The sequence below is a fragment of the Zygotorulaspora mrakii genome, chromosome 4 (assembly GCF_013402915.1).
Source record: "Zygotorulaspora mrakii chromosome 4, complete sequence".
Lineage (NCBI taxonomy): Eukaryota > Fungi > Ascomycota > Saccharomycetes > Saccharomycetales > Saccharomycetaceae > Zygotorulaspora > Zygotorulaspora mrakii.
In genome coordinates, this window is record NC_050722.1 from 717,536 (window position 1) to 742,280 (window position 24,745).

At 38.4% G+C, this 24,745-nt stretch overlaps 16 protein-coding genes across 16 annotated transcripts; 9 read left to right on the forward strand and 7 right to left on the reverse strand.

The window, feature by feature from the left end:
* Positions 1–106: 106 nt before the first annotated feature.
* On the forward strand, positions 107–820 carry MRT4 (ribosome assembly factor MRT4; the record flags this gene model as incomplete). The annotated part of the gene is made up of 1 exon (XM_037288487.1): positions 107–820. One exon carries the CDS (start codon positions 107–109, stop codon positions 818–820), a length of 714 nt encoding a protein of 237 aa, XP_037144382.1.
* A 127-nt stretch (positions 821–947) lies between these two features.
* On the reverse strand, positions 948–1,442 carry SHU1 (Shu1p; the record flags this gene model as incomplete). Its single annotated transcript, XM_037288488.1, has 1 exon — positions 948–1,442. One exon carries the CDS (start codon positions 1,440–1,442, stop codon positions 948–950), a length of 495 nt encoding a protein of 164 aa, XP_037144383.1.
* Positions 1,443–2,825: 1,383 nt separating this feature from the next.
* On the forward strand, positions 2,826–4,064 carry MRP4 (mitochondrial 37S ribosomal protein uS2m; the record flags this gene model as incomplete). Its single annotated transcript, XM_037288489.1, has 1 exon — positions 2,826–4,064. One exon carries the CDS (start codon positions 2,826–2,828, stop codon positions 4,062–4,064), a length of 1,239 nt encoding a protein of 412 aa, XP_037144384.1.
* Positions 4,065–4,308: 244 nt separating this feature from the next.
* On the reverse strand, positions 4,309–5,562 carry HG535_0D03650 (TLC domain-containing protein; the record flags this gene model as incomplete). The annotated part of the gene is made up of 1 exon (XM_037288490.1): positions 4,309–5,562. One exon carries the CDS (start codon positions 5,560–5,562, stop codon positions 4,309–4,311), a length of 1,254 nt encoding a protein of 417 aa, XP_037144385.1.
* An 815-nt stretch (positions 5,563–6,377) lies between these two features.
* Positions 6,378–7,754, forward strand: HSE1 (ESCRT-0 subunit protein HSE1; the record flags this gene model as incomplete). The annotated part of the gene is made up of 1 exon (XM_037288491.1): positions 6,378–7,754. One exon carries the CDS (start codon positions 6,378–6,380, stop codon positions 7,752–7,754), a length of 1,377 nt encoding a protein of 458 aa, XP_037144386.1.
* A 209-nt stretch (positions 7,755–7,963) lies between these two features.
* On the forward strand, positions 7,964–8,761 carry CAP1 (Cap1p; the record flags this gene model as incomplete). Its single annotated transcript, XM_037288492.1, has 1 exon — positions 7,964–8,761. One exon carries the CDS (start codon positions 7,964–7,966, stop codon positions 8,759–8,761), a length of 798 nt encoding a protein of 265 aa, XP_037144387.1.
* A 75-nt stretch (positions 8,762–8,836) lies between these two features.
* SFT1 (Sft1p) lies at positions 8,837–9,216 on the reverse strand (the record flags this gene model as incomplete). The annotated part of the gene is made up of 2 exons (XM_037288493.1): positions 8,837–9,094; positions 9,181–9,216. The coding sequence occupies 2 exons, from the start codon at positions 9,214–9,216 to the stop codon at positions 8,837–8,839; spliced, it is 294 nt and encodes a 97-aa protein (XP_037144388.1).
* A 1,070-nt stretch (positions 9,217–10,286) lies between these two features.
* On the forward strand, positions 10,287–10,895 carry RPL14A (60S ribosomal protein eL14; the record flags this gene model as incomplete). The annotated part of the gene is made up of 2 exons (XM_037288494.1): positions 10,287–10,415; positions 10,608–10,895. 2 exons carry the CDS (start codon positions 10,287–10,289, stop codon positions 10,893–10,895), a joined length of 417 nt encoding a protein of 138 aa, XP_037144389.1.
* A 238-nt stretch (positions 10,896–11,133) lies between these two features.
* On the reverse strand, positions 11,134–12,600 carry BYE1 (Bye1p; the record flags this gene model as incomplete). The annotated part of the gene is made up of 1 exon (XM_037288495.1): positions 11,134–12,600. The coding sequence occupies one exon, from the start codon at positions 12,598–12,600 to the stop codon at positions 11,134–11,136; it is 1,467 nt and encodes a 488-aa protein (XP_037144390.1).
* Positions 12,601–13,698: 1,098 nt separating this feature from the next.
* Positions 13,699–14,949, forward strand: AUR1 (inositol phosphorylceramide synthase; the record flags this gene model as incomplete). The annotated part of the gene is made up of 1 exon (XM_037288496.1): positions 13,699–14,949. One exon carries the CDS (start codon positions 13,699–13,701, stop codon positions 14,947–14,949), a length of 1,251 nt encoding a protein of 416 aa, XP_037144391.1.
* Positions 14,950–15,427: 478 nt separating this feature from the next.
* On the reverse strand, positions 15,428–15,817 carry MRP17 (mitochondrial 37S ribosomal protein bS6m; the record flags this gene model as incomplete). The annotated part of the gene is made up of 1 exon (XM_037288497.1): positions 15,428–15,817. One exon carries the CDS (start codon positions 15,815–15,817, stop codon positions 15,428–15,430), a length of 390 nt encoding a protein of 129 aa, XP_037144392.1.
* A 296-nt stretch (positions 15,818–16,113) lies between these two features.
* On the forward strand, positions 16,114–16,911 carry DID4 (ESCRT-III subunit protein DID4; the record flags this gene model as incomplete). Its single annotated transcript, XM_037288498.1, has 2 exons — positions 16,114–16,173; positions 16,270–16,911. The coding sequence occupies 2 exons, from the start codon at positions 16,114–16,116 to the stop codon at positions 16,909–16,911; spliced, it is 702 nt and encodes a 233-aa protein (XP_037144393.1).
* Positions 16,912–16,999: 88 nt separating this feature from the next.
* MET14 (adenylyl-sulfate kinase) lies at positions 17,000–17,608 on the reverse strand (the record flags this gene model as incomplete). The annotated part of the gene is made up of 1 exon (XM_037288499.1): positions 17,000–17,608. One exon carries the CDS (start codon positions 17,606–17,608, stop codon positions 17,000–17,002), a length of 609 nt encoding a protein of 202 aa, XP_037144394.1.
* A 1,046-nt stretch (positions 17,609–18,654) lies between these two features.
* Positions 18,655–20,751, reverse strand: VPS1 (dynamin-like GTPase VPS1; the record flags this gene model as incomplete). The annotated part of the gene is made up of 1 exon (XM_037288500.1): positions 18,655–20,751. One exon carries the CDS (start codon positions 20,749–20,751, stop codon positions 18,655–18,657), a length of 2,097 nt encoding a protein of 698 aa, XP_037144395.1.
* Positions 20,752–21,338: 587 nt separating this feature from the next.
* On the forward strand, positions 21,339–23,111 carry PAP1 (polynucleotide adenylyltransferase PAP1; the record flags this gene model as incomplete). The annotated part of the gene is made up of 1 exon (XM_037288501.1): positions 21,339–23,111. One exon carries the CDS (start codon positions 21,339–21,341, stop codon positions 23,109–23,111), a length of 1,773 nt encoding a protein of 590 aa, XP_037144396.1.
* Positions 23,112–23,386: 275 nt separating this feature from the next.
* On the forward strand, positions 23,387–24,718 carry OSH6 (oxysterol-binding protein OSH6; the record flags this gene model as incomplete). The annotated part of the gene is made up of 1 exon (XM_037288502.1): positions 23,387–24,718. One exon carries the CDS (start codon positions 23,387–23,389, stop codon positions 24,716–24,718), a length of 1,332 nt encoding a protein of 443 aa, XP_037144397.1.
* Between the last annotated feature and the right edge of the window lie 27 nt (positions 24,719–24,745).

The following is a 24,745-nucleotide window of genomic DNA, read 5'->3' on the forward strand; positions in this document are numbered from 1 at the left end:
TCATCTCTGCCTTCGATTTGATGAGAGGATAAAACCAGAACACACAGAGTAGATAATTCCTCCGGCTCAGTGGATATCATAATCTCCCGTAGTAAAAATATAAAGTATGCCAAGATCAAAACGTTCAAAGCTAGTTACGCTAGCAAACACTGAAAAGAAAGGTAGAGAAAACAAAGAAAGAATTTTTGATGAAGTCAGGGAAGCTTTAGATACCTATAGATACGTCTGGGTACTACACCTGGACGATGTGAGAACTCCTGTCTTGCAGGAAATTAGGTCTTCCTGGGCTGGTTCTAAGCTGATTTTGGGAAAGAGAAAGGTTTTAGAAAAAGCATTAGGAAGCAAGAGAGAAGACGAGTACAAGGAAAATCTTCATCTATTAGCTAAGGATTGCGCAGGTGTTACTGGATTGCTATTTACTGATGAATCCTCCCAGACAGTCGAAGATTACTTCAAAACATACAGCAGATCTGACTACTCAAGACCAAATTCTAGAGCTCCGCTAACATTCACCATCCCTGCCGGTATCATTTATTCTCGTGGTGGACAAATTCCTCTTGAAGAAGACGTACCAATGGTTCACTCCTTGGAGCCTACTTTGAGAAATAAATTTCTCATCCCGACGAAAATTAAGGCTGGTAAAATTACACTAGAAACACCTTTTACGGTCTGTGAAAAGGGAGAGAAGCTTGATGTCCGTAAAGCACTGATACTCAAGCAATTTGGTATTGCTGATTCTCAGTTCAAAGTGAAAGTAGCTTCCTACTACGATACTGAATCGTCAGACGTGAAAAAAGTATCTATTAATATGGAAAAATGAGGTTCGCTGCACACATTTGTCCATCCACTATTTTTCATGCTCTCTTCTGTCCTCTGATGCATTTTTACCTTGTACAATATATCTATGTAGAATTATAAACTACATAAATAATTCGCCATCGAAGTATTCAACAGACATGTCTCCAATATCGCTCAAGCCTTTGCAGGGTCATTGTTAAGTCACTGTTGTCATCAAATGGTACAAAGGTGATTGCCTTGAGGGAATGTTTTCGCTTTATGCGAAAAGCAGCATTGAATATTAGATTTGAGAGTCTTAATTGATCTTCATTAATTTTATCATTTTCGTCATCGACCTGTTTCAAGAGGGCATCTAATCCGTATACGACAAACCTATCGTACTTCACAGCTGATGGGTCCTCTTCCGCCTCAAATTTCATTAAATACATGAATAAATACTGTAAGCGATTCAAAAATAAAACATGTATTGCATCTCGACTTTTCACCACCGCATTGATGGATGACAGCAGATGTGATTCTGTTTTCTTGCCGTTTTCTACATGAGCTCTTGCTTTGTCACCGAGAACAAAGATGAATGTTTGTACTGCATCTTCATTGGATTTCTTCGGTTCCAGCAGAGAAGCCAGTACATACTCGATAGACATCCAAAGAGCATCAACTATACCGACAGGGCAATAGGAATAATAAGGAAGTACTCACCTCGTTTGTTTTCTTCACTTAAGAAGGAAGGGCTCCAACGCGTTGTCTCGTCGCCATAATATGTATTTTATTAAACTATTCGCAACAGACAAGAAAGAGTCAACATACACTGCTTCATCTATGTTCTGTCAAACACTTGGGTATGTTATTTCTTCAAACATGGCAGTGGCTGCTGAAAAATCAGTACTTTCAATATTTGTTACAGTCATTGGTGGTGAGTGTCTTCTGAGAAATTCTGCTTCAATACCGTTGTTCAGTATGCATTGAAACGGCTCGAGCCCATAGAGTACTATCTGCTGAAGAGGATCTTACTAGGCTAGTATTCTAAGAAAAGTTCATGGATTGAGTAGTGATTACCGTTTTGGAGCATGAATCGGGCTTTTCATGATTTTCCTGGTCATGTCGCCATAACCCACGTAATAGGTGCCCACAGTTCATGCATTTTTACTTTCTGAATTACATTTTGAGTTCTGAAGAGTTCTTCTGATGAAAGCACAGGGATGTTGTATGGTGACGGTTCTTTTGTACTAGTTTTTTCTCGTCCCTCTATAGGGCACATACAAACACATTCATATCGATAGGAATAAATAGGGGGGGGTATCATAACTATTCGATCTTGCTTTTGTGAGCGCAAAGTCGGATGACAGCATTGATATAAAGGGCCATTCTTGCTATCTGATTAGCCGCCGAGGTGTATTGAGATTCTTGAGACGTAAAGATGTAGTGCGGAAGGTCCGTAGAGCTAAAGATATCATTACTACAAGGAGAAACTCTTTTCAACGTTTGTCTATCTGCTTCATGAATTGTACGCTTCACATTCGCCCGTCTCAGGCACCTAGTTGCCACAGTTTGATGTAGTCATTTGCTGGGTTTGCAGCTCACGATAGCCATCTATCACATGCACTTCTGCTCTTGCCTCTACAATTGAGGAGTGAATGGCGACCAACAGAGTCTGTTGCCTGTCATTTTGAAGCTATTACACATCCACTACATCGCGTTGAGACACTTCTACAATAAAACAAAAATGATAGTTAACTGGGCAAGAGCTGAATTATAAGATTCGAACAAAATGTGAGCTGGCATTCTCAGTAAAATTCAACGTACCAAAAATCTGCGTTGAAATGGCCATTTGCCATGATCGCCTAACCTATATTTAAAGCTTGGGCGAAAAGTTCAGATCGTTTTGTGCGGCCTGCTTAAGGACTTCCTCGTTTTCAGTATGGAAAAGAAAATTTTAGTAAAGCTGAAAATCCATTAAAATAGAAAGAAATATTCGAGATATCGTATTGCCGAGTTACCAAACTTCACGAGTCATAATCCCCTCTGTTATGAGTGCAATCATTTTTTATAGAGGCATTACATATTCACGACTCTCAGCGAGAAAGCTGTTGGGACGGTTTCAATCAACAACCAGTAGGGCGGATAATAGGATTGAGCCTGAGACTGTTGAAAGCGGTTTGAAAGCCAACATTGAAGATCCCGAAAAGGCACCAGAGGATGAAGTTTTCTCACTACGCCAGAAACAATTTAACGATCAAGTTGTTGAGCAATTGAATTCAATTTCTCAGCTGTACAAAGATGAATACAGCACCTTTGAGTCACAGTTGAAACAAAACTTAACTGCAAAGGAAAAGCAATTAGATGAAGAGCTGGCTGATTTTCTCAAGAAGTATTCTCAATTGAACAAACTGATAAATGCGGAGGATGACGCTCAAGATTTATCCCATAAATTTATTTCTGCAGCAGCGACTCAAAATAGAAGATATCCTTACTTAGTGCCATCTGCGAGGGATAAACCTTATACACCTCAAGAACTTTTCTTACGTCAAATGAAACATGCCAAACATACTGCTAGACTAGGCGCAAACATAGAGAAAGTATATTTCCCCCATCGGGATGTGCATAATCCACCTACAGCTGATAAAATGTCTATTCAAAAATTGCTAGCGGCAGGGGTTCATTTGGGTCAATCAACCTCATTATGGAGACCTTCTACACAATCATTTGTGTATGGTGAGTACAAAGGGATCCATATCATTGATTTGAACAAGACATTATCCTATTTGAAAAGAGCTGCAAAAGTTGTTGAAGGCATTGCCGAAAGGGGCGGTATTATCTTATTTTTAGGAACTAGAGACGGACAGAAAAGGGCGCTAGAGGAAGCAGCAAAAAAAACTCACGGCTTTTACATATCAACTAGATGGATACCTGGCACTTTAACCAATTCGACGGAGATTTCAGGTGTTTGGGAGAGACATGAAGTTGATTTTGCAGACCGTCCGACTGGCAGAGTACTGTCACCCGATGAAAACTCTAGTATTGTTAAGCCAGACCTTTTGGTCGTCCTGAATCCCACAGAGAATAGAAATGCTTTAAAAGAAGCAATGCAAGCTAGGATTCCTACGATTGGTATAATTGATACGGATTCAGAGCCATCAATTGTAACGTATCCAATTCCTGGTAATGATGATTCTTTACGCTCAGTTAATCTTCTGTTGAGTGTCTTAGCCAAAGCTGGTGAAACCGGATTGCGTAATCGTATTCGGAAAGTCGTTGGTACTGAATGAAACTCAAATAATTAGTTCAAAAATCTTGTATATACACTTGTATGTCACGACAACAATATTCACATATGAACTTCCAGTCTGACTTTAAACGCTATTGGCAGGTTCCATTTGTTTAAAATAATTTTCTATTGGTTATTATGTAAACATAAATATATCTATGTCCATATATTTGTTTAGCTGTGCTTATAGGTATGCTTGTAAAAATTGCGAGGATAAAAATCAATCCATTCAATATGTGTATTTTTCAATTCTGTTTCTCCGCTTTTAGGTCATCTTTTTCATCGTCAGATTCATCAGATTCAGTTTCGCTTCTCTCATCTTTTTGGATTCCCTTCCATAGTAATCTGTACAAGATCCTGAAAATCAATAACAGCCAATATATGTTGACCAATTGCAATGCAAGAATGAGTACGAAAACAATAGGCAGTGAAATCCAACATTTGTATTGCTGGGTAGCAAAATTTAAAACATAGCTGCCTTCAGTACGGAACTCGGTAAGAACCGACCAAAGGATACATATGTTGATATAGTGACGCAAATATATCCAAACGGCAATGAAAGTGAAAAAAACTGGGGGAACTACTGGTGAGTCCAAATAATTTAGGGTCTTGGACAAAGAGAGGAAAAAATCGGAGACATCCATAGTAATATATATCAGAAGTCCGATCTTTGTGAAATGGAAAGCATAAGAAGACCAAATCAAAAGTAACGTGACAATATGATGGAAAACCAGTTCTTTATAATCCTTCCTTGGCTTCTCTAATTGTAATACGAGAACACAGGCTTGTTGGGCCCAAAATGCGGCTTGACACAAATAAAACAGTTTAAAATCGAAACTGTTGGTCAAATCTGGATATGTTCTGTACATTGGCGCAGTTTCAAAAAACCATAAGTCGCTATTATACATAATGTAAAGACCAGCAGGGCCTGAAACTCCATAGTAGATAATTGCATAGACCTGTTCCATCATTCTTTTTACTCTGTGAGGAGAAGTGACATTCAACCATTTCGTGAGAGGCCTGATTGCTATATCCATTAAGAACTCCCTCAAAAAGGTGAAGAAGATCATGTAGAAAAAGACAAAGTATAGATCTTTAATACCCTTCCCATACATATTACTATCACCAATTTGATAAGAGATAGTAACAAACATATTCAGTGGATTCGTCTTAGTTCTGTTGCCCGATGAAAAATAGGCACCGTAGACAGTGGCTAACACTACTAGTGGAGTGACCCAAGCATGGCGATAACTCATCTCTCGGTACGTTAACCAAAACTTCTGTAGTAGATCCATATCATTCTTTGATGCCGATGCCAATGCCTTCATCCGTTGATTGGATGCAGCCCGCGCGGCCCTGGTCTCTGACATGGTGCCAATACCAGGAACAGTATCGCCAAGATCAATTTTCCCCACAGATGAGGTACGTCTTGTCCTTGATTTCGCACTCAACTTGGTAGCTGGTGTCATTGGTCTTAAATTGTTGCCCGATGATGACATGACCAATGTGCCCCTTGAGTATTATATAATGATATGCCCCTAACTTATACTTCTTTCTCCAATGAGCCAAATCACTACGTGAGGAAAAGAAAAAAAATAGGTTTCTTGTTGTGCAGTTCTGACTTGTAATTATTTCAGGCAAGTTATCTATATTTATTCTCGTGATGGTTTTTAACGTGATGAAAACTAACAACTCCTTTTTTCAAATATCATGCAAAACACAAGTTTTCAATGAAAAAATCCCAGTTGCAAGAGCCAATCGGCAATCGGCCGCATCCACCAAAATTTCTCTTCTCCTGTCGTTTAATTTTTTGTTTTTTTTTACTTTTTCTCTACTAATCTTCACCCCAGCCATCGCCAATCGTCACTTAGCACTAAGCTTGTCCCTATTACTATCTACATAACACAATACAACAGGACCTGCTTCCACGGAATACGCCATAAAGGCAAAGGTGCATTGGCAATTGGCGTTTCTACATACCTACCAATATAGACAATTTTCCATCTGCATCTACCTCGTTTTTGTAAAAAACAAACGTCATCGACGTAGACTAGTCTGACCTCAGAGTGAAAAGAAGGCATTCGGCTGAAATACTTCAACTTGTACCGTAGTTACTGCATAAGCTAGCACATCACCAAGACTGTTAGCCCCATAGTAGTAGGCTTGCTTCGAGACATACTTTGCCGTACCGTACGATCTAGATAAAATGGGACATCTTTTAAGTTATAGAAAGGGGGACCCTTGGCCAATGTAGATGAATTTAGATGAATGTCACATAATATGCAGAGCAGCTTAATTGAATAGTACTGGGAGAATGAGTATAAGACAAGCTATATTAAAAGCAACGGACGCTAAGTTAAGGGCTGATAACTGGCAATATATCCTCGAGGTTTGTGACCGTGTTAGTGAGGACCCCGAAGATGGTGGCGAAGAGGCTGTCGAAGTTATAGAGCAAAGGCTGGGGCAAAAGGACGCTAATGTTGTACTTAGAACGCTTTCACTCATCATTTCGTTGGCAGAGAATTGTGGGTCACGATTAAAGCAGGCGATAGACTCTAAGAAGTTCACCAAGCTTCTATTGTCACTGATAGAGAACAGATCAGTTCATAACGAGGTGAAAAAAGAGATCGTGAAGACCGTCCAGCAATTATCACAGTCATTCAACGATGATCCCTCTTTACGTTACATGAGTGATTTGCTCAGACAAATAACGAAAAGCTATCCTATGCTGCTGAATGATCAACAACCAAGCGTTCCTTCCAAAAAAGAGATGACACTAGATTCCAAGCAAAAAGAGGAGAAAGAGCTTGAAGAGGCTTTAAAGTTATCGCTAGTCGAGTTTGAAAATCAGAAAAACACGCAACATTCACCAGCTGCACAACAGCAGCAACAAGACGAACCAAGGCAGCAAAATGCAGCAAGGCAACAAGGGCAGGTGGAAGGCCTTGCGGCTCCTGCCTTAGTTAAAAAAGTAAGAGCTATGTATGATTTATCAGGTACAGAGCCAGATGAGCTATCATTTAGTAAGGGTGATGTGATAATTGTATTGGAGCAGGTTTATAGGGATTGGTGGAGGGGCACATTAAGAGGGAAAGTGGGGATATTTCCATTGAATTATGTTATGCCAATAGAAGAACAATCACCACAAGAATTGCGGATGGAAATAGAAAAGGAAAACAAAATAATGGGACAAAAGGCCAACGTTGACCAATTATACTTTACGCTGAAAAGTGCCAAAAGCGGAAATAATGAAAATCTTGGTGACCCAACTCAAAATCCAGCAATAAACGATTTATATGGATCAGTTACGCCATTACGACCAGAGGTCGCAAAAATGATCGGTAAATATGCACGTAAGAGAGAGGACTTGGTGTCACTGCGCCAGGTCTTAGCTAATGCTGAAGTAACATACAACCAGTTACTAGATCGCGCAACAAACGCGTACACGTCTCCCATTCCAATGGCTCAGAGTCAGCCATTCGATGCGCGTGTACAGGAGCACCATTCTTATCAAACACAACCATCGGAAAATGGTAATAATACACTTCAACAGATGCAGCAAACAAGGCAGCAAGATCTATATCCCATGCCTCAAGCACAGCTTCCCCAACCGCCTCAATATGGGGCGAATTACGCTCAAACTCATACACTATTTCAAGCTCCATCATATACATCGCGTACAGAATATTGAGTCGGATTATATGTTAACATATACCTATTATTTAAATTGTGTATTCACTTTCTCACTCACTACTAATGAAAAAGCGTACTTCATACCCAGGCGCGCGACATGGGAAAACTGACCTTGAACCGTTTCACAACCCCTTTACAAAGAAAACAGTAGAATCTCTATTAGACCTTCGTGTAATATAAGTTCAGTTAACCGATACTCCGCTCGTTATGTCTGACTCTCAATTCGAGTCAATCATATCGCAAATCATTTCAGATACACCTAGTGGTGAAATCAAACAAGTGTATGAAGATTTAATTACCATTGCAGGAGAAAACTCCAAAGAGACTGTATTGGATGCAATTGAACAGTACAATATAAAAAATTTGATTCCCATAGAAGTCGACGGGAAATCAGTGGTTCTTTCAAGGTATAATAGGGAGGGTTCGAAATTTTTTGATCCCGCCTCTTCTATATCCTTCAATGTGGATCACTTAAATAGGGAAGGCTTCGATATCCAACCTTTTCAGTCTACTCAATTGAATCAGGTGCAGGAAGATCTGCTCAAAAATTTACAAAAGTATGCTGAAAAGAACTTTCCTGGATATTTGACCACATCGATTTATCCAATTCCAGAGGAAAGCAATAAGATTGTTCTCTCAATTGTTAGCATGAAGTACAATCCCTCGAATTTCTGGAATGGGCACTGGAGATCTGAATACATCTTCGACTCAAATTTCAATAAACTCAAAGGTTCAATAGATGTTCAAGTACATTACTACGAAGATGGTAACGTTAGCTTCAAATCTAGCGAGACATTTGATCTGGATGATATTACTGATGTCATAAAAACGATTGCAGTAAAAGAGAAAGAATTTGAAGAGAACTTGGACACTTCTTTCTCGCAATTGAATGAAACCCAATTCAAAAGCTTAAGAAGGAGATTACCAATCACGAGGTCAAGAGTTAACTGGGGTAAGGCAATTGGAACGTACAGACTAGGAAAAGATGCCGCTCAAGGTAAGTAGGAGTTGAAGAATCCTCATACTCTCTTGAGGGGAATGGGACGATATAGTGAGGGAAGAAGAAGAATGCAATATATTTCAAAATAGTTTAAATAACGTATACAAGATGAAAAAGAGTAAAAGTGTCAAACCGACCATTTTCCATACGTTATTTCCTATGTTCATCGACCTCGTTAGTCGTTGTGAAGAGTTTTTAACATTATTCAACATAGAATCAAACGCATTTGATACCTGATTGGCTACCGAACTGTCATTCACTGCCTGATCACCAATATCTTGGTTTATGCTTCTAAAGGTTGCCAATTTACTTGCCAGATTATCTAAATTCTGGTCATTCTAAAATGAAATTAATTAGTGGATTCCAGAAGTGTTAGTTATAGGTCAAAACGAATCATGGCTTGTCATAAGGCAATGCTACATACTCTATTCTCGAGTTGCGAATATCTGGAATTGGACATTTAACCGGCCTGCTCCATATACTTACGTATTGTTTTTACCATTGGTATTTATTCTGATTATCCTTTTTTTGAAGCTTCTAACTCTTATAACCAAAATAAAGTTCACAAGGCATGTATGTCAAAGCAGACGAAAGCAAGGCTATAATACTAAATGTAATGTCATATACAAAGATTGTAAAGATCAAGGTGACTTAATCCACAGAATTGACGAAGTTATAGAGTCAGAGTAGATCTTGGTGTAATAATATGCTATATTTTCATCAAAATTTCAAAAAATTTGGCGATATTTTTTCATCATCTATATAACTTCGAAAACTTGCTTAATTGCCACAGTAATAAATATTAACAAACATATGACTTTCCTAAGTCATAACACCATCATAATTGCGTATGCATTGTGCAGTAGATATCAGATTAATAAATTTTTCGCATTCCACAAGACACCTTTAATGAAACTAGGCATGTCCCAGGTAATCTCGTCCTAGATCGCAAATTATATCATCACATAAATCTAGTTACAAAATGCAGACAACAATCATTTATGGAGATGTCTGTTGATAGCTATTACATTTATAGGCGTTCTCCGTCAATGGATGTATATTAGTTGAGAACGTTAGGTTTGTTATACATTTGTCTTCTTTTTCTTTATATATACGTGAAAAACTCTTTTGTGACTGTCTGATGTTTTTCGCACCTGTACACTTATTTGACTTTTTTGCGTTTACACGCCATACACCACATCACTTTTTCCAGTACCTGCCTAAAGGATTCGACGGTGACTATCCCAGGCGGGTTCGCTCGGCCCTCGCAAAGGAAGAAGCTGAGCCTAGCAAAAAGCTAGTGGGAGTTTAGGACGAGCAGACCGGTTCAGATACGCGAAACAAACAAACCGACGGAATTGGCAAAGCTCTGTAAATTCCAAATTCTAAGTTCGAGTAACGAGTAAGCCTTTGACGAAAAGCTGTAGATATTCACCAAATTCAAAGGTGTTTAATAATTTATATTCAAGCCTTGCTTAGTATTGGTTACTGGTTTCTAAAGCAAAAAATCCGTGTAAAATATTGCGAGAAATGTCCACCGATTCTATTGTCAAGGCTTCTAACTGGAGATTGGTTGAAGTTGGCCGTGTTGTCTTAGTCCAAAAGGGCCAATCCGCTGGAAAGTTGGCTGCAATTTCCGAAATCATCGACCAAAAGAAGGTATGTTAACTTATTACATAAGAATAAAAATCAGGAGCGTTGAAGTTGAAGCAATTTGAGTGCACCCAATGAGAGAATTCCCGAGGAAACAAAAACGAGTGAATGATTGCACTGCAGTTTTTTCCTTGTATTGCCCTGATTCATTGCAAGAATATAACATTACTAACAAGAATAATTAATTTTTCATTGCAGGTTTTGATTGATGGTCCAGAAACCGGTGTCCCACGTCAAGCTATTAACTTGGGTCAAGTTGTTTTGACTCCATTGTCTTTCAGTCTACCAAGAGGTGCTAGAACTTCTACCATTTCCAAGAAATGGACTGCTTCTGGTGTCACCGAAAAATGGAATGCCACTTCATGGGCTAAGAAGATCGCACAACGTGAAAGACGTTCTACTTTGTCTGACTTTGAAAGATTCCAAGTTATGGTTCTAAGAAAGCAAAAGAGATACGCTGTTAAGAAAGCTGTTGCTAAGGCTTAAAGATGTTGAAGAAAAAACTTTATTTCAACAAATCTTAAAATAAGAAAGCCAGAACAATTAAAAAAACAATTAGTAGTAGTTGTTTTTTTTCTTACGGTATATCGGATCCCATAAATAAATTACACATTTTTAATGTATTTCATATGTAATTTTCTTTTGAATCGTTTTTCATCATTTTTGAACTAAAAATAATTGGCATAACATTATTATAATATTATTATATTATTGTACTATATAATTACAAGAGTTCAGGTTTGATCACAATCAGCATAAACAATTTTGTACTATCTTCGACGACATTTTTTGACAGATCACTACTCATTACGCTCCCCATAATAATAGATTGACCAATGTATTCTGTCGGGATTAAGTAGATGTTCTTTTCATATTTTTTTTTGCACTCAATGCCTATTACCTTTTCATTTTTTATTAGAAAATCATGTAATGAGATGAAGTTTTCTTCTGATACTGGTGATTTACTTTTATTCGGATTTATTGAAAACAGTAAAAAGTTTCTTATGGATTTCATCTCATTCAAGTAGCTCAATACTCTACCTTTAGATAGTCGACCTTCAACATTTAATCGACCATCACCTAATGCTGTCATGTAAGGGTTTTCCTTAAGTTCTTTGGATGAACCTAGATACTTCACAGCACCAGCAAACTCATTATTGATTTCTGGATAAGAAACAATGACTTCCATTGATTGGCTTGTAGCCTTTGTTATATTGTCATCAGAGACGTGTTGATGCACCTCACCTTTCGGCGATAGGAGCAACGGTTCTTCTGATGGTTCCTCAAGGATGCCGCTGCCGCCTTCATGCTTTTCTTCTTCTACTTTCATGAATTCACTGTTACGTCCGCGGCCCATGATGTTATCTCTTTCAAAGATTATATCATTTTCAGGTTTAAACTCGTCTTGTGCTTCAACCAATTCTTCCCCTTTGTGGGTTTTTATCCATCTGGGTTTTTCGGTTGGCGGTTCAATAATCAGCTTGTTAAGCGATTTTGTATCGATTTCTTCTTTGAAATGCTGTAGATCTGGATTAGCCAATTCAGACGTATTCATTCTGACTAAGTTCGCAAAAGCAATCTTCCCATTGATAATATGATCTTTTAGGGTCAAATTTTTTGGATCTTTTATATTGGAATACAGTATTCTCACTTTTTCAGCATAATATCTGTTCAATTGGTTCAGTTCCTTATCAAAACAGGCATTATAAAGTTCTTCTTCCAGAGACCTAGACAGCTTTTCCGTCAACAAATCCACAGATGTCTCAGCTTGCAACGTGTAGACGTTGGCATTCACAGTGTCGGGTATTATGAATTTAGCGAAAAGATCAGCGAACAGTTTCTTCGCATTTTGTCTCAGTTTCAAATCTTTGTCGGCGTGCGTTCCCGTATCTTTTTTGATCCGTTTATTCGTTTTCACGCCTATATTTGTTTTATTTGGTGCTGTTCGATGACGCTTCTTAGCTCTAGTCCCGCGAAAATCAGTATCCTCAGCGTCATCAATGAAATCGTCATCATGATTCTCCTGGACGTCTTCGTTCTGATACTCGGCATCGCCATCATTAGCTATTTTCACGTCTTTCTCTGTAACATATGAATCCTGTGCGTTTTGTTGTTCCTGCTCTTCCCTCAATAAAGCTTCCATATATTTATTTGTACCTTTGTTAGACCTATTGGATCGACGTAAGGACATCTTAAACGGTTTGGCTGACTACAAATATAAGTATACAGAGGGGTGGTGGATACGAGACGAGGAGATAGGAAGGGAAACGATGTAGTCAAAGAAATAGATATACAGTACGAGATATATTATAAGATAGCGTGTTATGCGTCACTTGTTTTACACCTTGTAACACAATACAGCAAAATACCGTTCGTTATATGAGTCTTCCTTTCAACACCTGCCGATGGCGCTTGCCAGTCAATCCATATACTTGACTTGATTTCTCACAAAGTATTGTTCAGGTTGTTAAAGACCTTCGGCATCCTTTGCGGCACATCTCCGAGAACGCAAGGGAAAAAAAGCAGTGTGAAAGGAAGGGCAAACCAGAGAAGAAGTTGAAAACAAGAAACAAACAACGGTAAACAGAAACGAGAAACATCGTCGTGCAAAGTCATCATTGATGGCCTTTGACGGGTAATCTTGCCACTTTCAAAAGGGGCCGAAATAGAATTCTTTAGACAGGTTATCCTCTTCTATTACCCCAGGCCCGCCCCCAAGTGCCCGAACATATACGTAATATTTATTAATGCGACTACTAAGTAGTCGGGTAACTGGAGAGGGGAACTTTGGCATCTGACAGTACATTTTCCGCATTTTCCCTTTTTTTTTGTTTGTTGAGACTGTTGGCCCCAGGTGACAGAATAAGAGCATGAGAAAAATCAAAATGGCATGGTGAATGACCGCATGGAAGACCATTCTATTCATGACATCATGAGAAGCAGTGCAAAGCTGCTACTTGTTAAGTGCAAGATGTTATAAAATACCTGTGATAGCATTTGTAGTAGTAATTCGAGCTGACAGAATTTCAGCAGTCGGGTTTTGTTCTTTTGTCCATCAACTTACTTTTTCTCTCTTATTTCTCCTATTTAACATTCTCTATTTATGCACATCTTATACGACCGCAGCAACTAGCTTGTTATGTTGTTTTTTTCTTATTTATATGGAATTGAAAAGGTCATCAAATGGCGGAGGAAAACAAAGGAATATAACACACACCAACGGATTAGAGTTGTTTGTTGACTTCGGCTGCAAAATCCAAGCTACTCGTCGTGTATTCGGTTTTGAATAATGGCGACTGCTATACAAAGGTTTTTCCTTTCGGATAAACCGCCCTATTCCCACATTGCTGATCTAGAGAGAAGTTTTAATCCCAAGGTAACCTTCAAGAAGGTGTCAAACTACAAGCTTAAGGCAAGCGACTATATCCATTTTGGGTTCCTGGGGTCCGTTTTTTTATTTGTGTTATACGCAAATCCTGCTCCGCTTTTTTACAAGCTTTTATTTTATGCTCTTTTATGTGTGTTATTCATCATTCCAGTCACATCCCAATTTTTTTTTAATGCATTACCGATTTGGGCGTGGTTAGCGCTTTATTTCACTTCCTCTTACATTCCAGCGACACATAGACCAAAAATTACAGTCAAGGTTTTACCAGCTGTTGAGACTGTTCTCTATGGTGATAACTTGAGTGAATTACTAGCAGCCTCAACTAATATCTACCTCGATATATTAGCCTGGATCCCCTACGGGTTGTTCCATTTTGGTGCACCGTTTGTCGTGGCCATAATACTGTTCCTTTTTGGCCCTCCAACAGTATTGAGGGGGTATGCATTTGCATTTGGTTACATGAATCTCTTAGGTGTTATAATTCAAAATTTGTTTCCAGCCGCTCCCCCTTGGTATAAGATTCTGTATGGGCTGAAAACAGCATATTATGGTATGCATGGTTCTCCCGGTGGCTTAAAAAGAATTGATAAATTATTAGGTATTGACCTTTACACAAGTGGTTTTGAAAACTCTTCTGTTATATTTGGGGCTTTCCCATCCCTGCATTCGGGTTGCTCGACAATGGAAGCTTTATTTTTTTCCTATTGCTTTCCAAAATTGAAACCTCTTTTCATTGTTTATGTTTGTTGGCTCTGGTGGTCAACGATGTACTTAACTCATCATTATTTTGTTGATTTAGTTGCTGGTTCCGTTCTTTCTTACGTTTTTTTCCAATATACACGGTTATACCATCTGCCTTCTGATACAAGTTTATTCTCTAGATGGTCGTATTCTACCATCGAGAAATATGACATGAATAAAATGAATCCATTACTTTCGGAATCAAACGATATAGAAAACGTTCCTTTATCAAATCTGGAGACAGATTTTGAGCTAAATTCGATGGGGGAGAGAAGTACAAGTCCTTCAATCTTTGATGGTGCTACTTCAACCTCGAGATCATCCGCCACCTCCAACACCTCGTTAGGTGAATTTCAAAATGAGTACGTTGGTGCATCACCCCGCGTAACAAGTAAACTAAGATTTGATTGATTCAATCACAACTTAGATAATAAGCGAACAAGAACAGAAAACTGAAAAAAACGAAAATACCCTCTGCATATTTGAATTCTCTGTTCTAAACTTTTCGCCATTTTTCTCCTTTGATTTTTCTTTTCAGTAGAGTTTTTGTTTTTTGTCGTCCTTGTTCTTTGATAGATATTTTTAAGAACACCAACTTTAATCGAGTGTCTTCTATGAGTTCTACCATTGCTCGTTGTTTATGTTCACATCATTATAATTGGTAATATTACTACTTTAACATATGCTATATAGTACAGTATTGGTCCTTTTTTGTAACAATTAATAAAAATCATGTATATGTATATGTCCCTTAATTTTGACATTATGATCTATGAGTTGTATTTACAAGTTTTACCTACTGGAACCGCCGATATTTTATTAGCCTTGGTTTTAGTAAACTGATTTTATTATGCACTCATTCTCCTCCAATCAGCCCGTGTCCTCTTTACTAAATGAAATCTTTACTTACTTTTTCCAAAATTGAATTATAACCTGAAGATTTTTCCACCGATGAAGCAATATCTAGCTGTTTATTAGTCTTTACCTTAACAATAGATGATCTAATGACACGAGGATCGTTCTTCAAAGTCCTTAAAATCTCACTTTGAACTGCAGCTGATGAATCAAAGAGCATTAAGAAGTGAAATCCTTGAAAATGTTGCTCTTGATCTTTTTTTAATATTCTCGGTAGTAGTTTATTACCCATTGGTAAGATTCTTCTGACAACACCTCTATTTTGAATGACTAATTTACCAATTGTTGTAGCGAGTTCCTTAGCCTCCTTATTAGCGCTTGTAGGGTTAACCACACGCACAATACTTACAAGTTCATACAGCATTTCTCAAAATCTAGAAAAGTAATTAGTAAATGAGCGGCTAATCTGATAAATAGATAATAAACGGCCGCTATCTTCAATATTTTTATCTTTGCTTCACAGCATGTATATATTTTCAGCGTAGTGCCATGCTCTATCATATTTTTTCACTGATGGCTGGTCCGGGTATCCCGGAAATTATCATCAAGCGTAAGGAAAGGGAGATATGTTTACCACTTATTCATCTGTGGGAAAAGTAAATCTATTTGACAAACTATCTGAATCAACTATTCTCCGCCCTCACCAATAGCGTTCCTGCTATGAGCGTACTTGAATGGTTTTTTGGAAAAAGTTTAACCCCACAGGAGAGGCTGAAAAAAGTATGTTATGTTCCGCTTCAATACGTTAATCTAATTGCAGAGATACACTTTAAAATACGGAATCATATATTAACAGACATTTTGAAATATTAACAGAACCAAAGAGCGTTGGAAAGGACGCAAAGAGAACTGGATAGGGAAAAACGAAAATTAGAAGCACAAGAAAAGAAATTAATCGCTGATATTAAAAAATCTGCAAAAAATGGTCAAGTGAACGCTGCCAAAGTACAAGCAAAAGATCTTGTAAGAACCAAAAACTACGTTAAGAAATTTGAAAATATGAGGACACAACTGCAGGCAATATCTTTAAGGATACAAGCAGTAAGAAGTAGTGATCAGATGAGTAGATCAATGAGGGAGGCGACAGTTCTTCTTGGAGGTATGAACAGATCGATGAATATACCTCAGCTCCAAAGAATTGCCATGGAATTTGAAAAACAAAGTGATCTTATGGATCAACGCCAGGAGTTTATGGACGAATCCATTGACAATGTGATGGGAGATGAGCTTGAAGATGACGAGGAGGCAGAAGAGATTGTCAACAAAGTTTTGGATGAGATTGGTGTCGATCTAAATGCACAATTGCAGAGTACGCCTCAAAATCTGGTTTCAGATGGTCAATTACAAGAATCAAGAGAACGAGTCGCACAGCCGTTGGGAGCATCAGGCGAGGTAACATCCAGCAATCCAGATGATGAATTACAGGCACGTCTGGATAGTCTGAAACGGCAAACATGACACGAAGCTAATATATACGTTATTGATTTTTCTATTGATTTTCGTATTTCTTTTTTTGTTATCTAATGGTATTGAGTATCATTTTTTATTAATCGCTACCTGGAATAATTTTCTCTCTACTTAAAAATGCAAAAATCTCTGCTGCACATTCTTCAATAGATTTTAAATCAGTTCTCATATGTATTTCTGGATTCTCAGGAGCTTCGTAAGGTGCAGAAATACCGGTGAATTCCTTGATAACTCCCTCTCTGGCCTTTTTATATAAACCTTTTGGGTCCCTTTGTTCAGCAACCTCTAGTGGAACATCTACGAAAACTTCAATAAATTTTAATCCGCTCTCTTTGTGTAATTCACGAGCTTTTTCTCTATCAGTTCTGTATGGTGAGATGAAAGAGGTAATACTGATTGTACAAGAATCAGCGAAAAGTTTCGAAACCTCACTTATTCTTCTAATATTTTCGTTTCTGTCCTTTTCAGAGAACCCGAGGTCTTTGTTCAGCCCAAATCTAACATTATCACCATCTAATCTGTAGGCGGCTATGTTGTTTTGTAGTAGCAGCTGCTCTAGGGCACACGCAATAGTACTTTTTCCAGATGCGCTTAAACCTGTGAGCCAAATGGTACAACCATCTTGCTTTCTCAAATTTTGACGTTCTTTATAGGTTAAATTATGATGCCAGGTAATGTTCGTTGCCATGATTATAAAGCAGGAATTTTATAATAATTAATGAAAGATATACGAAGAAATCTTGAATGGTCAGTGTACAAGTAAAAAAGCTAAATAACTGATCAATTTATCAACGCTCAACTGCTCAAAATACTGTGTGTATATATATGGTTGGCAATTACAAAGAATCGACGTCCTCAGAGTACTTACTTACCAATAAAACCCTCCAAGCCGCACAATATCTAACCACACTTTCATAGTGGCTGACACTTTGGGCACGTGATATGACCTATTGCAGGAAGAATGTGAGAACAGTTGGCCTAAGGAAACTCAATGACACTGTTAGCTAGTGCGCCATACCTGATGCATTTAAACGATTTTGACGTCGTTGAGCTCCAGCAACCAATGGTATGTAATAACTGAAATTTCAGTTGGTTTCACAACAAAAAATGTTGAAATTCTAGTAAAGCTCACAACAGCACAATACCAAAAAAAGCTCTGCTAACTAGAAGCTTTACGAGCCAACCCATGCACCATAACTTAAACCGTAATCCAGACAACATCGCTCTTTCGAAGAGTAATCAGGTATCTGTCGTAAAGAGTTACTTTATCTTCTTACCTTAAAACCTAGTATCGATGTTCGGAAATAAATTACAAAGGCACTTTTGCATAACAGTAAAATTCCTGGCTAATACAAATATGGATCGTTTGTTCTTTTATCTTAACTGTAAAACTATTTTTTCAAAACTATTAATAATTTAATATAATGTTAGTTTTTTAATATTTAATCAGTCATGTGACTGTCATCATTTCAACGTGAAGGTATGTATTTGCTAGATTCTTGAGATGTCTAGTTCGGTAGAGAGAGCGAAGGGATCGCAGTGTTTTCACAATGTTTTTCTGTGTGAAAAAGTCAATGTCGCTCTATTATGTTCAAGTTGTCATTAGTGTATGATGTTAAAAGTCAGCATTTCTAAAATACGATTCATGCGCCGAATAGTAAGTTCATAGCGCTACATTTAAAAAAAGTATACAAGTTACTTCTACCTATTAGCAAGAGTGATTTAACATTTGCGCTACACAGACGACACTATATCACTTGCATGTCTGAGAATTTCAACCATTTTCTTGCATTCCTTTCTTCTTTGAATTGTGATATCGTTTTCTTTCGTCAAGTCTTCGATGTCTTGATTGCCATACAATTTCTCCAATAGAACTTTCTGAATATCAGTTCTACTTTTCACTATAAGTTTAAGCATCAACGCCTTGGGGATTATATCGGCAATTGTACGTTTAACAATGCAAAAGTAGCTACTAATTAATAGTTTGATCACCTCGGTTTCCATGGTTTCTCTCTCTGTCATTTGACCACTTGCTTTTAACACAGGTGGAGGAGATTCCAAAGCTGCAAGCTTCTTCTTGTTTTTTGTAGAGAAGAACCCTCCGAAAAACCCAGATTTCTCTTCGGCTTGTAATGGCTTAACAGGAGGCTGATTAGCTAATGCTTTTCCGGTTTTAGGATCGACAGCTGGCTGACGAGGATGTAGCTTCTCTTCTACCATTGTCATCGCTTGAGAGCCCTTCAATAAGTCTGGGTGCGCCGTATTGATATATGTCTGCTCTGCGTTTACAATGTCTACAACGAAATCATTCGTTGGTATGATTGCCTCCTTTAGATATTCGACAAACTGATTAGAAATTGCCTCTCTCAAAGCTGGGTACCTTGCATACTTTGGCTGGGAAATTATTTGTTTCAGCATACGAACTAGTTCATCGAAAACTAAATTTACTAATCTTAGAGATGGTTCCTCGAAACGCTTTATTTGCTGCTTCACTAACACCTCAAAAGCGTCGGTTCCGACAAAAAGAGATGGTGCTGAACCAGAGCTGTTGTACATTATAGTTCTGATGTCAGAGTCCTTAATCTGGTCGAACGGATCCAATGCATCAACACCATTCTTGAAGACTTCATGGAAGACAAAAGAAATCCTAGCACCACCTGATAGTTCTTGACTGGAGAGTTCCCTAGCTTCACCATCTAAAATCCCAGCGTACTCATTGGAGAAGTCTGTGATCATACTTAGAACAACAGAACTAGCGGAGTCCATAGTTTCGGGACCAAGGTTGTATAGTTCACTTTGGTATTTCTTCAGCGTTGCCTCAATTTTAGCCTTAATGTCAGGCAAGGTTTGTCTTATATGATGTAATAGAATGGAATTAAGTTTCTTGGCAAGGTAAGGTGTGCCGCAATAGTGAGCTTTGGAGCTATAAGAAGGATGATTCTCAAAATATTTTCTCTCATCTTCTAGCGCTTGTCTAATTGTCTTTTTGCGTTCGATATCCTTTTGACCTCTATTTATAACCGGAATATAGCCATATCTTAAAGGAATGACTCTACCGGCCAGAATATCAATAACATCAGTCCCTTGGTCCATTAAGTCGACCTTAGTCAAGACACCTATGGTTCTAGTTCCTTCCGGATCAACTTCCCTAGCCAACTTTAGGCCATCGCTATTCGCTAAATCTGTATTCGCAGCATTTACAGATAATATGATTGCATTTGGTTTGGAAATGTACTTCAAAAGCATGTCCTTAATCTGCCTTTCGATGTCTGGGGGCTGATCACCTACCGGAACCTTCGTCAGGCCTGGTAAATCCACCAAAGTTAAAGTCAATACATATGGAGAGTATATTCTCAAGTTTATTGGGACTGAGGATATACCAGCATTCGCCCCAGTGACCTTGTCAGTTTCTCTAACGATTTCTTGTCTTATCTCATCGAAGTTAAAAAACTTTTTTCCTGGTAGATGCAAAAATTCACCCCATTCCTGGGAATTATCTTCAGACTGACCCTGGTTGTTCTCTGGCTTATCTTTATTGCTGTCTTCAATGTTGAGATCAATCAATTGCTTCGTCGTGGAATCAGCGCTGTGGTCGTTTTTCTTGACTCTCCTATTGATCAATTGTAGCACTAACGGTCTTCTAGTAACAATACCTGTTCCTCTGGGAAGGAAATCTCTTCCCACAATGTTTTCAAGAACCGATGACTTACCTGATGACTGAGAGCCGACCACAGTGATTTGCGGTAAATCAATAGGAGATTGAGAGCCACCTCCTAAAGGTGCTAAAGCATCTTGCAGCTTATTAATTGTTGAAATTAAATGTTCATCCATTCTCCAAAACAATCTGCTATTTTTTGGTGTTTGAGAATTTCTGTACACGTAATTGAGTTGTGCTTAATTGTAAATCAGGCCTACCGTGTTTTCCATCAAAGATTAAGATTAAAGATTCCGCCACCTTTTAGCCCCTTCGGGGTAAATTACGTTACCCGGACGCTTTCGTTATTTCTTTGTTTTAGGTTGTGGAAGATCAGAAGTATAACTCACGTTTGAATTAAGAACAAACGAAAACAGTCTATCTAGCATCCTCCTCTTAGTCATAACTTTTTCGCAAGCTATATTGCGCTGTTACGTAGATCTGCGTGCCGCCAGTTTGTACCAAGTGGGTTCCTTTTATAGTAAACTTCAAAATTCCACAAGAAAGGAAGGCCAACTCGCCAGTCGGTACTCTCGATCGCGATTTTTGGTATCTAAGCGTAGAAAGCGCAAATTCCGTCAAACAATCCCTGTCAGCTTATCATAAGCAATCAACGGTTCAAAGAAAATTTAACGAAAAAACACGTTTGGAACTCCAGCATTCCAACGCAGATATAAGCAACTGCAGGAAGTTTGAAGATAACGGTAAAGCGAAAGAAATAGGAATGAACTATCAAAAGATCTACGGTATTACAGGACCTGTGTCCACTGCAGGCTCTACGGCAGCAGAAAACAGGCTTAATGATGAGCTGATTCAGGAGCTGAAGAGGGAGGGCTCTTTTGAAACGGAGCAGGAAACCGAAAATAGAGTTAAAGTCCTAAAAATTCTGCAAGAATTGGCTCAAGAGTTTGTTTTCAGGGTATCCAAAAAAAAGAATATGTCAGATGGTATGGCAAGAGACGCTGGTGGTAAAATATTCACTTTTGGTTCTTATAGACTTGGCGTCCACGGGCCTGGCAGTGATATAGACACATTGGTTGTTGTACCTAAACATGTCACTAGAGATGATTTTTTCATGGTTTTTGATGAGCTTCTGAGAGCCCGTCCTGAATTGGAAGAAATTGCACCGGTACCGGATGCATTCGTGCCTATAATAAAGATAAAATTTAGTGGAATATCCATAGATTTGATTTGTGCTCGACTTGACATTGCACAAGTCTCGCAGTCCTTAACTTTGGCGGACAAAAATTTGCTGAGAAACTTGGATGAGAAAGATCTTCGAGCCTTAAATGGTACCAGAGTAACTGATGAGATTTTGGAATTAGTTCCAAAACCCATAGTATTCAGAATTGCGTTAAGAGCTATTAAGCTTTGGGCTCAACGCAGAGCCGTGTATGCCAACGTTTTCGGATTTCCTGGAGGTGTGGCTTGGGCTATGCTAGTTGCCAGAATATGTCAATTATATCCGAATGCTAATAGTGCAGTTATATTAAATAGATTTTTCAAAATTTTGTCTGAATGGAAATGGCCCCAACCAGTTGTTTTAAAACCTATTGAAGATGGACCTCTACAAGTACGGGTGTGGAATCCGAAAATTTACGCTCAAGACAGATCACACAGGATGCCAGTTATTACTCCAGCTTATCCTTCAATGTGTGCTACGCACAACATTACCGACTCGACAAGAAAGGTCATTCTAGAAGAATTTGAAAGGGGCATTCGTATAACGACTGACATTTTTTCAAGCAAAAAGAAATGGGTTGATCTCTTTGAAAAGCATAACTTTTTCTATAAATATAAGTTTTACTTGACGGCTATGGCTGCTACTAGAGGAAACGACGAGCAACATTTAAAATGGAGCGGAATGGTTGAAAGTAAGGTCAGGCTTCTCGTTTTGAAATTGGAAGCATTGAGTGGAATTAAATCAGCACACCCATTCACCAAGCCATTTGAGGCAGTATATTGTTATTCTACCAATGAAGATTGTAAGCATATTTTAGACAGTTTCGGTACGCATAAGACTGAGGAGGAGCTTCGGAACTTTAAAAGGGTCACTGACGAAAATAAAGGTGATGAGGAAATAGAAAAACAATCAAAAGTCTACATTACTACGATGTATATTGGGTTGGACGTTAACGTGGAGGATAAAAAGGAAAAGATTGATATACATGTTCCTTGTAATGAATTTTTTAATTTGTGCCGGAACTTCAACGAGGAATATCAGGATTCTGAGGTCTATTCATTGGTGATAAAATACGTGAAATTGCATGATTTACCAGATGACGTTTACGAGGAAGGTGAAGAAAGACCAGTAAAAAAGAAGAGTAAGAGAAAAAAAATGGATAAGATCAGCAATGGCTCGAAAAGGACTAAGTCTGAAACATCAAATACTAAAGAGACTTGCAACAATTCGGACTCTGCAGAGACTAATGGTTCAGGCACAACTCAAAACGGTTCTGTTACAGCAAGTACGGCAACCGAGGTAACGAAGGCATAACAAGTGTTAATTTAGATATGTCCATATAGCATTTTTTATAAAATCGAGATAACCGCAACCTTTCAAATCATTTTTCAACCGGTAAAAAGACGTTATCAACGGCCTGATATTACACGTTGAATTCCGCAAAACACCCTGACGCGGAAAAAGTGAAATCATCTTCACAAGAGAATATTACGAATAGGGAGGAGAGAGGATAAGAGCGCTGCAACTTAAAACATTCTTCAATAAACTGCTATTATTTTTATCAGGTAAGGTGAATTGTTCGAGGCACAATGGCATTAGGAAAATTGAAGGCAAAATCGCTGCAAAGTAGCTCCTCTAGTGTTCTCACGAAAGATGGAGCCACCGGGTCGCACGAAGAAGTGTTAGACACGGACGATGTGGATGAAAATGATGAGTCAGGCCAAAACATTCTGTTGAACATCATTTCCCAATTAAAACCAGGCTGTGATTTGTCAAGAATAACTTTGCCTACGTTTATTCTCGAAAAGAAGTCAATGCTTGAGAGAATAACAAATCAACTACAATTTCCGGACATAGTTATGGATGCACATAGAGAGCACGACGATTTACAGAGGTTTGTGAAGGTTGTTAAATGGTATTTGGCCGGTTGGCATATTGCTCCCAAGGCTGTGAAAAAACCTTTGAACCCTGTTTTAGGAGAGCACTTCACTTGTTATTGGGATTTACCTAATAAGCAACAGGCCTTCTATATTGCCGAACAGACAAGTCACCACCCTCCAGAGTCGGCTTATTTTTATATGATTCCAGAATCCTCAATAAGGGTAGATGGTGTGTGCATACCAAAATCCAGATTTTTAGGCAATTCGACCGCCGCTATGATGGCAGGTTTAACAGTCCTGCAGTTCCTCGATATAATGGACTCCAAGAATAAACCAGAAAAGTATACCCTATCTCAGCCAAATATGTACGCTAGAGGAATATTATTCGGAAAGATGAGAATTGAACTTGGAGACCATATGATCATTAAAGGGCCAAAGTTTCAGGTGGATGTTGAGTTCAAAACGAAAGGTTTTATTTCCGGAACATATGATGCAATTTCAGGTACTATTAAAGATTATGAAGGCAAGGAATATTATGAAATCAGCGGGAAATGGAATGATGTTATGTATATTAAAGACCTCAGGGATAAATGTTTCAAAAAAACTATTCTTTTCGACACAAGCAAGGCAACCGTGAGCAAACCAAAAGTCCGTCCATTGTCTGAACAAGGAGAATACGAGTCAAGGAGATTGTGGAAGAAGGTCACAGATGCGTTAGCCATGCGTGATCATGAAGTTGCCACAGAGGAAAAGTTCAAGATAGAGAATCATCAGAGGGAGCTTGCAAAGAAAAGACTTGAGGATGGGGTTGAGTTCCATTCAAAGCTTTTCAAGAGAGCTGGTCCTCATGAGGATTTGGATTTGGATTATTACTTATATAAAAAAATACCAGGCGGAAACAACCATGAAGAGCAGATCAAAAGTATTCTAGAAATAGCCCCCATCCTACCAGGTCAAAAATTCACGGAGAAATTTCAGATCCCCGCATATAAAAAGCAGGAGATACAGGAAAAGGTACTTACCCAGAATTCGAAGAGCTAGTTATTTCGTTTCTGGTTTCAATAAGGG